At 42.8% G+C, this 13855-nt stretch overlaps 1 protein-coding gene across 1 annotated transcript in view; it reads right to left on the reverse strand.

The window, feature by feature from the left end:
* LOC309601533 (netrin receptor UNC5D) overlaps positions 1 to 13855 on the reverse strand; it is a gene marked incomplete at both ends in the record, with an annotated part of 166600 nt that overhangs the window by 40932 nt on the left and 111813 nt on the right. Inside the window, 3 exons of the mRNA XM_082334578.1 lie at positions 4848 to 5012; positions 6306 to 6473; positions 7290 to 7470. Coding sequence (XP_082190704.1) covers positions 4848 to 5012; positions 6306 to 6473; positions 7290 to 7470 — 514 coding nt within the window. The remainder of the gene's footprint in view (positions 1 to 4847; positions 5013 to 6305; positions 6474 to 7289; positions 7471 to 13855) is intronic.

Consider the following 13855-nt stretch of genomic DNA (forward strand, 5'->3'; position numbering starts at 1 on the left):
AAGGAGTAATAGTATCACACTCCAAGATGAAAGGAACAAGAGACACTTAATACTTCGCTCGGTGTGAAAGCCCATGGAAATTCAGCCATCAGAGCCCGGACGCTCCCTGGGACGACCCATCACAGCACAAGGAGGAGAGGCGCTTATTTAAAACACAAAGACGACGTAGGCCAGAGCTGAGCTCAGCTCCACTCATCACCTAACAGCAACAGCTCCTCTATCACTAGGCTCTACCTTCCTCTTGTACTGCTTGGCTCGCTCCGTCCCGGTGAGGTACCGCTAGGTATGATGGATAACACTGACAACGTACTCGACTCCGCTGGCGTAGTTGTTTTCCCACAAAACACCTGGAGATCAGTTTCTGATCCCAGTATTAGGTGAAAAACTGCTGGCATGTGCAGCAGAGAGAGATCTTCCGTTATAGTTGTCTTTTAATTACTTTTAGAGTACTGTTGTTAGTTCAGTTTCCCTAACTCCCATCTCACCTTACAAAAGGAACAGAAATACTTCACCCAGTGAGATTTCTGCCTGGAAAACCCAGCAGCAGCCGCCCCGATATTCAGCATAAGGCGAGACTTTAATTTTGTTCATTTTAAATAGTATTGCTTTGATGTCAACATGTGCATCCCTAGTAGGCTTAGATTTTAAATGGCTTTTCATTTCAATCATAAAATTTGGGTTTTATTACTTATGCCACTTATCCTTTGTAAAATGATTTTGATAGTTCATTTTCAACATCGAAGTTCTATTTTACAGACTTCATGTTTCATAGCTGATACTAAATTGATTAAATCCGTACAAAATTTACTCATATTTTAAAAAATGCTTTTTGTATCTTTTTACCCATAATGATCCATTTATTTATTTTAAAGAAGGCAAGTTCTTTACACATAGTGTATTAAGAACATTTTAAGTCTATTAAGAGCATTTTAAGTCCCATGTGTAGAAAAGTGATTTGCTTCTGCAAGAGAAAGCTTTTGCTATTCCAGACGCTTGTTTTCAGACAGACACCGTTTACTTCGCTTCTGTTGGCACACGGGTGTGCAAAATAGTTACATTTTCTTAAAATCGCATCTATGAAGTGATTCGGAATGTCACGGCAAAGAAAAATAAAAATTCTCCTGCAAAGGCAATGATGAACTCCTGTGCTAATTGATTTCGACTTGTGGGGACATTCTTCTTTTTTACTGCAGCGCCGTTGCTCAGGCAAGGTAGTGGTTCATTAACAGCAATATTATATAGCCACATATATATATTATATAGCCACATATATATATTATATAGCCACAGTATTATATAGCCACATATACAGTGGCTGTACAGACATCAAGCAGAGGGACAGTACGCGATCCAAAGAGCTTGATTTTATGTAAAGCATATGACAATGAAAATAATAATAACAAAATCAGATCATTATTAAAACTCCGTTAGGTGCCATGTTGTAACTATTCCAATAGCCATCTATCAAATAATTTGGTGGTAAGGGCTTGCTTTCAGCGCCTGCTATTGGAGGTCCCAACAGGGCACGTTAGCAGAGGGGCTTCAGTAAAGCAATAGCAGGGAAAGCTGCACTTTATTGTAATCTGTTCTATGGATAAACCGAGACCCTCTGTCTCCAGGCTTGTCAACGCGACATCTGTTATAGGCATTAAATTTAATAACAGAAAAAATAACTACTCTGGCTGCATTATCTGCATATCTCTAACCAGTGATACGACTGGCATGGGATGCTGGGCGTTCGTTCGTTCGTTCTTTCTTTTTTTTGAACTTTGTTTTCTCAGAAGGAAGGTGAATTGGCAACTGGCTCCTTACAGCCTGAAGTTTCTTTGCTTTCAACTCCTAGTGATGTTTCTTTGCAGGACCTTTCTGAAGGCAATCTGCTTTATTTTCCACAGCCAGAACTACTACACTTGTATCTGCTGGAAAGAGCCAACCCCTCCTGTGTCTCATACCCCCTCTGAGGCTACATAAACTGGTTGGACCAGCTGACATCCTAGCCCCCGTCTCTTTCTGTTGAAGGAACTCGCACACAAGCTCCTCACTGAGGCTGCAGGCCATATGGATTTAGATCCCCAGCGCCTTATTCGGAGCTCGGCACTGCTGACCTGTGCTGGGGCTAACGGTTGCTCGTTAAGAGAAAGCAGCCACTTACAAAGCATGTTTTCAGTAAAGGCACAGAACACTGAATGAACGCACCAACACGTACATGAGTTCACCCCTGACAATTTTACAAGGCAGCTTTTATATTTCTTACTATGAAAAACAGTCTTGTTCTGGGAACAGAGACACTTTAAAAACAAACAAACCAACAAAAAAAATCAAACGTTGCACTGGTAACGTGCCTGTGAACAGAACTCCAAACACCCAGTCCCTTTTCCTCTATGTGCAGTGACACCGATAAAGAGATTTCATTTGACCAGTGTGTGAAACCTTTGTCCATACAAAAAGCTTCAGAGGGCTTTATCCTAGAATAGTTCCTGAAAATGCACTCCTAGAATGAGCAGTAAATCTCAGAGGTAGTCCTCAAAAGACAGCTGGCAAGCACACCACCAAGCTTTTGCACTTCTGCGACATCTGAGAAGGACTCGCGCTGGTATTAAAGTGATGACTCAGCACTGAACAGAGCGGGACAGGGACATTCTAAAACCGGCCTGTTGACAGCGTCTGGAGGAACTCCTCAGAGAGCGGCTGAGAACTAAGAAATAAACAGCTGGAGAAGCCACCAACAAAAGCCCACGTGATACCATACCTTGTTGATACAACAACGCTCAGAGGCTCAGTCTGTCCCTGAAACCAACCGTGCTACAAGGACTCTCGGAGTTTCAGCGATTTCCCCCATGGAACGAAGCCATCACCATCATGTAAAATGCATATCGTGACTCTCGGTGCTTAATAACCATAGCTCTTCCCCAGGCCACGGGCTCTTTTCACACTGCGAGAATAAGCACAATTCTGTATTCCCTCCCCTACCTCTAAAGCATAAGAGCAGCACGGAAGATGCCACACCGGACTGACAGGTACCTACGCGATACGAAGGATATTATTCTCAAGGTAGGATAGGCTGTCTGTCCCACCCGCAGCGTTGTTAAGGCTTTCCTTGGAAGCAGTGACCTGAGTAGGGCCACCTTTTATTAACTGGTGGTTCAGAACCACAGAAGGAGCCAACTAGATGGTAAGTCAACTCCTCACTGTCGCAAACAACGGCAAGCGTGCAGACCTCAGCTGCATCTTTTCATGCCCCTTTCAATGCGTCCTTCTGACAGTCTTCCGATGGATACGCTAATCTGCACACGAGTGGATTCTGGATTTATCAAGCCATCTGCAGGGAAGGGCATTCGTTTAATGTATAGGAAGGAGAAAGACCCCAGAAAACATCACGTGATCACCCTGTTGGGCCGCAAAAGCTGAATGGATTGCAGTGCTCACAAATTCTCACTAGTGATTCTTTTTTAAAACATAGGGAAAGAAAAAAGTCTCAATTTCCTTTATGTCCTTTTAAACACTGAAGCTTGTCTGCTTGACGCCTTGGAGCTGGAGAGCTGTTCTGTAACCCGGGAAACTTCAAGTAGTTAGAGACATAGCAAGACTGCTGGGTATTCCCCCCCTCCAAACCCAAACAAAATCTTATTTAATGTCTCAGCTGAGGTATTCGTGTTTCTGAAGCCTGAATAAATATACAGGATGCTATCTGCCATTAAGAAATTATTAAAATCTCAGGGCAAAAAAGGGAGTTCATTTTGTTTACAAAATTCTTTTCCCCATCTCACCACATGTTCTTTATTGAAGAACTGGCTGGGCACAGTGGCCGTGCCTTTCTCTCTAACGGTGCCGGCCAGTATTAGGGAGGTGCACATGGGGGAAGGCCACGGGCACGCGCACGATCGTAAGCACGTATGCGATGGTTAGGAGCACAAGGCATAGGATTTACAGCCACATTCCTTCTGTTGCGTGCATCGTGGTGGAAGAAGGAAATGACAGCTTGGCATAACACAAACATGTATACGCAAAAGGTCGAGAAGGAAGGGTGTAATGCTGTACCATAGAAACAAAGAAATAGGACTATTTAAATACAAAATTAAAGAAAAAGTAGACTTATTTCAGTTAACATCTTTCAGCCCTAGCATTCCTGATTGCTCCCACGGCTGCCATTTCATTGCTAGAAAGCAATAAGGTGACAGTATCACTTCGTGGATCGGGAGCAGCATACAGCGTAGGAATAAACTTCTGAATTTCTCCTTTGTTTTGAGGCTGTGCGCCTGCCCCCGGCTGTTCTGCGACTCCGCAGCTGCAGGCCTGATTTTCTTGGCTCCTAGTTGTTTGTTGATAGTAGCAACTACCAAATGCCAGATGCTTTCCAGACATTTATGAAGGGCAAATCCTTTCACAGGGAACTCACCATGAAGTAGATTTGCCTTTCTTTAACTTCTGCGTTAAAGGCGACAAATGAAGCAAACTTTGACGTTAAACAGCTCTTGCACCAAGAGCGTTCATGCTGGTGCTTTGCCAATTTACTTGCAAGAAAAGGTAGAAGGCTAAGTAGTACATTCTGTGAAATATGTTGTAGCAGGTGGTCATAATTACACATTGCAAAACCCCTTTATTTGGATTTTTAGAATCATCTGATAATTAATAGGTAAAGTACGTGCTATGCAAACTCAGTGACTCACTATGGATTTCAAAATTCACATATGCAACCCTCTGAAAGCAAGCTATTTTTTCACAGCAATATTTCAGCCAGAAGAGTTGTACTGACACGGGTGTGTGGCAGCTATGCTACGTTACCCGGACTGCAGGATGCGTTTCAGGCCATACCTCCTAAATGCAATTCGATGCCAACCGTTACTCACCTTGAATGCAAAGCCCTTCGGTGCAGTTCTCGGACTCCTGACTCAAGCCCTCGCAGTACTTCCCTCCGTTCCTCGGAGGCGGTGCGATACATTCCCGAACTCTCAAATGCTCGCATTCTGGGCTGCACACCGACCACTCGCTCCACACCTCCCAGTTTCCATCCACTGAACGGGGAGGAAGAAAAAACAAGCGTCATCAAACTGGTGTGGTTAAGAGGTCCTACCAAGAATACTTATTTCATAGCTCTCCTCAGGTCACAGCAAGTAAAACAAAGTATAATTCTCAGGAGAAATAAATATAGTTTTAGCAGATGTGAAGTTAAAATCCAGCATTAGAATGTACCACCTCAAGCGTGCAATATGGAAGCTTTCAAAATAGCACCAGTGTGTAACATTCTGCAAATATAGTCAATTAAAACCGCGAGAGGAAACATTTCCTTTGCCACCTAGCTATTGGCTTCTAATGTTTCAATACAAATTCTACCTTAAAACAGGCTGACGTAGAGAGGCCGCACGTTTTTCCTACCAGAGAAACGATGCTGACATTTACAAAAAGAGCGCAGCCGGCCTTGTAGACTTCTGGCCAATGCCCTGAGCAAGCCAGTGGATCAGTATGTTGCTTTGCTGACTGCTTTACAGCTGTCTCTGACCCTGCCCCAGATGAGAAGGGATTCCACAGTTCCCTTTCTTTTTCATGCATAAATCAGATTGAAGAACAGTCAAATGAACACAGACATATATAAATAATACTAAGTTCTTTAAATCCCAGTTCAGGACGTGTTGTATCTAAAACTCATAAAAGCTAGAAGAGAGATTTGCCAGAACCCAGACAAGCTATGCTGACCACAGGCAAACAGAGACTCTTAACACACACGTGCACACCACCCTACTGACTTCCTTTAGCTGCGTATGTGAAACGCCAATGCCAAAGTCAGACAAGGGAGGGTTCGGGTGAACAAAGGAGGAAATGTAGTGTCCAGGGATGTACCACCATGCTCCCTGTACAGCATAAGCTCAATTTCAGAAGGTTAATATACTTGAAAGCAAGCTTTTACAAGCTAAATAATACTTTTAAGTGAAGGTCTCAGCTGAGGTTTCTGCATTTCTCGTTCTAGCGTTACTAACATCACCTCCCCTTGCCCTACACCTCCACCCACGTACATGATTTTTCACATTGAGCCAGTTGCTGTTTTGTTACTGAGAAGTTAGTTAGCTTCCCTGCACGTTAAAGCACTGACAAACCTGGCAGATCAAGCCACCGGTGCTCGTGACTACTGCTCCGACCCTACCCCAGGCTCTGAGCTGTAGTCTAAACAAGGCTGCAAGCATTTCCAATTTCCTTTTTGACCTCAGTGGGCTCTTCAAAGCACTATTGTCTGCCTGGCATTTCAGACTGAAAAAGCTCGCCCGCGAGCGTGACATCCGAAGTTATTCCTTAGCAGACCGTGCATATCTTACCAGGGCAGAGAGAAGTGCAGGTAATTTTCTGCACTGACATTCCTTCACAAAAGGCACCTCCGTTGAGCGGAGCAGGGTTGGTACAGGTCCGTGATCGCTTCTGCCAGCCCCGCCCACAGCGTGCGTTGCAGTTTGACCACTCGGTCCAGGATGACCAGCCTCCGTTAACTGCAAACACAAACATGGAGACATCAGGCAACAAATCTGATCAGATCGTTTCATTCAAAGGCAGAATGTTGTTTTTACATTCTACAGGTAAATTCCAAGCTGCAGTAGGAGCACTGCTACCTATCAGTACACAACTACATAAAGGCCGTGGTGTCAAAGAACACAAATGTTTGTTTTGGAAGAGTAATATGCTAAGAAGCGCAGTGACTGATAGAGTCTGGGAGGGAGGTAAAAGCAGGCACCTCAATTCTCATAAAATATGCTTTGCTTAAATCATGAACAAGACTATTTTAAAAAGGGTGATTTAGGAATGCTCTGCCTCCACCAATAAAACATCACATGTAGTAATAAACATGGAGAGCTACAGAGGATGGTAATAAAGCAACGGTTCTGCTCTTTTGTCCTTTGCTGTGTAACATCCAGATTCACTAGTTAGAGCTCGGACACTGCAGTACCACGGATCCAATTAAGGCAGCCCTTTCTGTACCTCCCTAGGCACGTGCTTCAGGGTTTCCGGATACAGGCACGGCTTCTTTACGTGGTTTAGCTTATAATTGGATCTTTTTAATATCTGGAGCAAGGATTGTTATTATTGATGTAACTTCTGGGAATCCATCGCAAACAAAAACCTCGTCATTCTGACCACTCTAAAGGCAGGCGTGATCTCGGCCCTGAGCAACAGAACTGAGATTCATCAGAACAGGGAGGAGGTTAGCCATCTGATTTAGAACCGGTTGTATGTTAAAAATATAAAGTACTCCAGCAATAAAAGCACACGCATCTACGTTTTCCCATAATTATCCCATTTTCACTGACCATACACCACAACAGTCGCAGACATGCTCCTTCTCTTGGCGACAATGTTGGCAGCCATGCAGGTGTAGTTGCCAGAGTCAGAGAGACGCGCCTGTCGAATGATGAGGTTGTGGTCTGCTCTGGTGTCAATGTTCTCGTCCAGGTTGGAATCTATGGGCTCCTCGTTCTTTAGCCATTCCACCTGGAGAGGGATGGAGCAGAGAAGAACATGAAGTAGGTAAAGAGAAGATGGAAGCAGGAAATCTGCGACATTACATTTCAATTATTTCATTAATAAAGGTCATTGTGATCTTTATTATAAACGTTAAGATAAAAATGAAGCTGGGATGGGATTCCCAAACAGGTACACATTCACAAATTCAGAAAAGCAACTATTCCTATTCTGAAGACCCTAGAGCTTATTAACAAAGGCACAGCAACTGAAATGCTAGGGCACAATTAAAGGACAAATAATAAAAGAAGAAAAAGCAAACGGCAAAGAGCTTGTTCAGAGTTGCAAGTGCGTGGATTATAAGGGAAACGTTATTTTTGCTCTACTGGGAGAAACGGAAAGAAAGATGAGGAAGAGGACAGGGAAAAAGAGCAATTAATCACACTTCTCCTTGTGGTATTAGGTAGGTAGGAGGCTTTAATATTTAATCCAAGGAATCAAGAAGTGATGATAAAAAATACTGGATCATTCTAGTTGAATGTATTTCATCTGCCTTCTGGTTCTCTTCACCATAAGTATTAAAGCTTGAACCTGAAATAATTTTCTTAAATAATTGCATCTTATTATTTCCTCTATATTTGTTCTTGAATCTACACTGTGTATTTTGGTTTTATCGTAACTATTCATTTATTCAATTATTGTCCTATTTAGAGGAGCCTTTTTGGCTTCCCTAAGAGAATGAAAAAACAGGGGGAGAAGTCTGCAAACCTGTAAAGCCAACCGAAGGCACTGGACGCCTTGGGCTAACGACCTCCCTAACCTGAGCGGGAAACACTTCCTTTGGCTGAAGGAACAGCAGGAGAGACACGACCGATGGAGCTCAGCACTCCAAGTGCCAGTCAGCTAATGGTGGCCACTTTTTTTTCCCCCGAAACCTGAGAGGAAGGCGGTATGGGATAGTAACTTAGAAAGGTGGATTTTTATTCAAAGAAAATCTCAAACGAGAGAGAATAAGCAATATTTAAAAATACTACTCTCGATATATAGTGCTTTACATGTTCAAACAATTGGACAACGATCAGTTAAGCTTCATAATAGATTGGGATGATAAGTAATAAGTATTATTAATTCCACTTTTTTTGAGAGAGAAACAGACAGAAGGATGAAATCGCTTGACATCACCCACAGTGGAAGAGCTAAGTCATCATAACAGACTCCCAGTTTCCATAAACATTCTTAAACCAGAGACCATTAGCATTTCTTGTCATGGTACAGAGATACCATGAAATGCTGCATATAATATATTTCAAAACATCTCTAGTTCGCCAACCAACGTATCTCTGAGTATACCCAGGAATTATCTGCAAGGCATTTCTCTACTTGAAACGTTAAAAAAAATAGTTAAGGCATGGTAAGCTGCTGTTACAGAAGTGAAAAATTAAAAATAGAAGCGGAATCAACAGATTCTATTAAAAGACTGAATAAATGTGAGTTATTTTAATAGCTTTTCTAGACTTGAAGGAGGTATGGCTGTACCCTGAAGTCAAATACCCTTCTCATCTCAGTTCAGATGAATAACCTCGTTTAGGAACTTGTGGAAGGACTTGGAACTTTGTGGTAATGAGCTTATGGATTTGCTAGCTACAGGCATTCATTAGCACACTGTTCTGCGCAGATGGTCCGCAATTTGTAGATTTTCCAGTTTATAAACAAATCTGCAAACGCTGACCATCAAACCCGCCAGACAGCAGGTTCCCTGTCCAGTAGCATCAGTCATTTTGGTCAGCTGGGGACAGGAGGTGTGTGCCTGACGCCTCCGGAGCTGCTCACGTCCCAGCACCACCGCAGTCAGCTGGGAACTTGCCCTGAAACGAACCTAGGCCTGTGGCACTATTATCCTACAGGGTGACTACGGAATTAAATAAAGGGATTCTTTTACACACCTGTCGAAAGAGGCATTACCTGAGCATGAAGCACATTATACACTTCATACCGCAAGTAGTTAAAAGATTTTAGCTCTATGTCCTCTTTTCCTCAAACTGCAGTTAACCAAAAATGGCAACAAAGACAGAATGTCACCATCAAAGCTTCCATGAAGCATTCAAGACATAGCTGTCTATTTCTGCATTCTTACAAAGCTGTCTTAACACTGTTTTGTTTTACCTCTCAAATCTTAATGTTTTTTTTATTTTTTAAACAATCTCCTCCACAAAAGTTTAAAGAGTTTTGGAACCACATGACTGTATGCTACAGCGCACACCAGAATCAACATTCAGAGTGCAGTCTCAAGAGGGTGAGTCTCTCTCACCCTCTCTTCGATGCCCCGTGACATCGAAGGAGGCAGCGCCTGGCACAGGTCCGCTTACTTAGGGAAGCCCAGAGGAGACTTTTCGCCAAAAGTCTCGCTCCCTGAATTTGCTTTCCTTAGTATCGTTAGGAGACGCAATCACGCTTTGTCATGAACTGAGACACCCAGCAGCCTGGGCATCCTAATCTCCACTGCTAGAAGCACCCCGGAAAATCCCGTGGCTAGCATTCGCACTCGCTGCCTTGCATTCCCCAAGCTACGTGACACGGCCGACGCTTTCGCCTGTGTTGACCGCAGACGGCCAGGCACAGCTCTGGAGCTGTAACCAAACAGCCTGACCACATCCAGTAACGCCGAACTCTTCCCTTAACACCACCTCTCTGAACGTACACATTTCCCTTTGGTCTGAGTAAGATGAGAAACAATCAAGTAATCCATTTACTATTCAGCCTACCTGCTGCAGTTAACTTTAATACTAATTATCAGAGGAACCAGGAATGCAATTTGAATTACGGATCAGCAGCACTAGCATAAATCAAGTGACAGGAATCCAATGGTCGCAGTCAGAATTAAACTCAGTTTATGTGCAGTGTAATGACAAACATAGTAACATTAAAAGAAATGACAAGCATCTAGTATTACTAGAGTTCATTATTTCACAAGTATGTATATAAATTTTGCATATTGACTCTCATCAGGCCAGGGGCTTTTGCGGGGCGGTGAGGGGGGGCCCTCGCTACTGTTACACTAGCCCTTTGGGCTATTTCTCCTCTAGACAACTTTGCCGGGAGGGAGCGCACACTGATCCACGGTTACTGAGTCTAGGGCTGCAAGGCTTGGTGAATGAAAAACATTTACATTAATGCAAAGCATTTAAAAGAATGATGGTCACGTTGAAGGGAGAACATTAAACAGACGGAACATAAACATGGAAGCGTTGAGAGATGTGCGATCAGAAGATGATTTGTAAGTGAGGGCACGCGTTGCCTTTTGCATATCTGGAGGCTTGATGAGACTGCGAATACTCATCTCTAATTCCAGCCTCCCCTCCCTTGAAGAAAAAAGAGACTTATTCAGACTCCTTCACTGCCTTTGCCTCAGCAGACGAAGGCTTTCAAAGATGGAGAACTAAGGGACGAATGTACAGAATGAACAGATAAATTTAAAGGAATCATGATGACAAAAGGTTGTTGTTACTTGCAGCGATGCAACCATTGGAGAAATTCGGCGCACAGGCAAAAAACAGCCAAGCAAAATAAAGGCAAAGAAACCTACAGTGTCTCCGTCCTGAAATGAGGCACGGTGTTCTGAATGGCCAACCTGCAGTGCCTGAGGAGCAGACCCAAAACTCATTAGCATCTAACTTCCCTCGCTTTATCATCAGCGGAGGTCATGCAGTTGCTTGTAACACAGTGAAATACATTTCTTTTTAAGAGTTAGTCTGTCTAAAGATCTTAAATGTTTCTATCTTGAACTAGACTTAAAAACTGCTATAATATGCCATAAGTTTATATAAAGATATCTGATTTTTTCCCCCTGAAATTAAATCTGCTCAGAAATAAAATACGCCCATCCATTTCTAACAAAGGCTAATCACGTAATGATCTACAAAAGAAAGGCAGGGGCAGATATGGATTAACTCAGCTACTGCGTATTGGGTGGCAGCAGATGAATTGGCACAATCAGAAATTTGTTCCAATTACAAGAAGCAATTATCAAAGACCAGCTTACAGCATTATCAAAGTAAAATCAGTTAAATACACCATATCCTAGGCAGATTACGGCAGGAGTTGGCAAACTCTTTCTTTAAAACTAAAGCTTATCCCAACCCATCCGCATTACTGTCTGCTGCCTACAGCGTTAGAACAGCCTGTCAGCTTCACGTCACAGGAACACAACTGCTGTTGGAGTTGCTGCGGTGCTGGAGTCTCGCTGTGCTTAGTATGTGCAAAATAAATAATGTATGCATGTCAGCCTTATTTGTATATGTATCCATACAGACACTACGGACATACATCTTCCAGTTGCCGTATAGCAAATTCAGACGCTCTGGGGACTCGCAAATATCCAGGAGAATATTGATGGAGCAGGAGCGTAGCTGAGTTAGGGACTGTAGGGAAGCTCTGGCGAAGGTTGCTACGCTTCCCTTAAAACTCTGCCCGTGTTACGGGTGACAGTTGTGGCTTCTACGGGAACGCAATGTTACGCCCCAAAATCTCCGCTGCTTTTGAGCCAATATCACTGGGAACATTTTATTTCGCTTTGACAGGCGCTGTGCTAGGCCTTTGCACACCTATCATCTGTGTGACCCACGGAGAAAAGCTGCCTCGCTCCAGAGGAGGAAAGAACGTTCTTCTGCCTAAGCGTTACTCCTCCTTTGCCGAATTTGAGCGGGAGGCTCTACCCCTGTTAAACCTCCCGGAAGACTAAAGAATGTTCTTATTTACAGTAACAGAAATTACCTTTTTGTTTGTTTTGTTTTACCAAAGTTATTATTTAAACCTTGAAGGTGAGAGTAGGCCAGGTATCAGTTACAGGCCTTAAATGTTTCGATGCACTAAGAGTTCCTCATCAATTGCTCGATCTAATTTAAACATCCCGAGAGCTGGCTGCCCACGACTGAATTTCCTGTTCTTTCTAGTGTATCTTGTTTGGGACTACAAGGAGATTTAATACCCAACAGGAACAATGCAAGTCGGAGCTCTTGTGGGCGCACGTGATCATCTTGTAGGTCAGAAGACAAAAGACCTTGGTACTCCTGCTTTTAGATTATACTATCCTGCCCTTTAAATACAACACCTGACTTTCTGATGTGGTCAATAACCAGAGTACATATATATCAAAGATAATACAGTTAGAATGTCAGCTTCTCTTGAAGAGAGAATCAATTGCTTTCCCGATGCGAGATAAACACGTCATGGTTTTAAGATGGGAAAGGTCAACACTTGACTTACGGCAGCACAAACGTTTCTTATAGCATAGTCAATTTACAGATTTTAAATATTCTTTCTCTCAGATACAGAATGTAATAAACACATCCTTAACCTTCCTTTAAACCGATATCACTGTTCATTATGTTCTTAGAGACCAAGCCAGTATGTCTACCTTTTGGATAAAACTGTTTTGTCAGTCCCAGATTCACTTAATATTTAAACGTAAGCACAACAGACCAGTGTTTGGAAAGTACGGTAGAGAATGCAATGAATAAACAGGTATATGGCGCTCGTGAGACTGCAGATAACGACACCAAGTACAACTCCCTCCTCCGATACCTTTCGCGTCCCTTGTAGCAAGGCAGAGGTGGTCTCTTTGTGAAGAGGACAAAATCAGAAGCCGCACACCAAGGAGCGTGACCAAACAGCAAGTTTACAAGTGACAATGATGGTAAATATTTCTCAGATATTTGGCCACACCTGAGTAGACGTTAATTGAAAACCAATGACCTGAGATGAAGTGCTTTGTAACCCCATGTTTTGGCAGTGGCTCATGTATTTCTTAAGCATTTTTTTGTTCCGATTTCTTTATTCTCAAATTTCTTCTCCCCCCCCTACATCTGCCTGTTGTGGCTGAACGTGCGCATTCTCTGGTCATTACTACCATTAGCTCTAATTCTGCAAGGGTCAGAACCCTATATTTGCTAATAAGTATTATCCAAAAAACATGTTTAGTGTGAAGCTGTTAAAAATACCTGTCTATGTGAAAGATAAATGTAAAGATTCCTGTGATACAGAGGACAAAAAAAAGTGTGTTGGGGGACAGAAAGGGAAAAAAAGAGACAGATGTCTTGATGCATAGACCGTTAAAAAAATGTAACAAGAAATAATCTGGACTGTAGGTGCGTTTTTACGTCTGTCCTTTGTCCGTAACATCTGTTTGACGTATTCATCATCTGTTTTTTAATTAAACAATCCTCCCCTACAACGTTCAATAGAGAGGAATAAAGTTTGCCATGAAATTTTGACCTGACAGAACCAAGCTATCCAAACTGACGAAAAGTCATTAAAATAGTCTCTTGGAGACACCTCTTTGGATCTTAATTCTTCTTACACCGCTGTAATGACAACTGCAGAACAGCCAACATTGGCTGGAAGGTGACTCCAATACCAT

This window comes from Platalea leucorodia, assembly GCF_965183815.1.
Source record: "Platalea leucorodia genome assembly, chromosome: W".
Lineage (NCBI taxonomy): Eukaryota > Metazoa > Chordata > Aves > Pelecaniformes > Threskiornithidae > Platalea > Platalea leucorodia.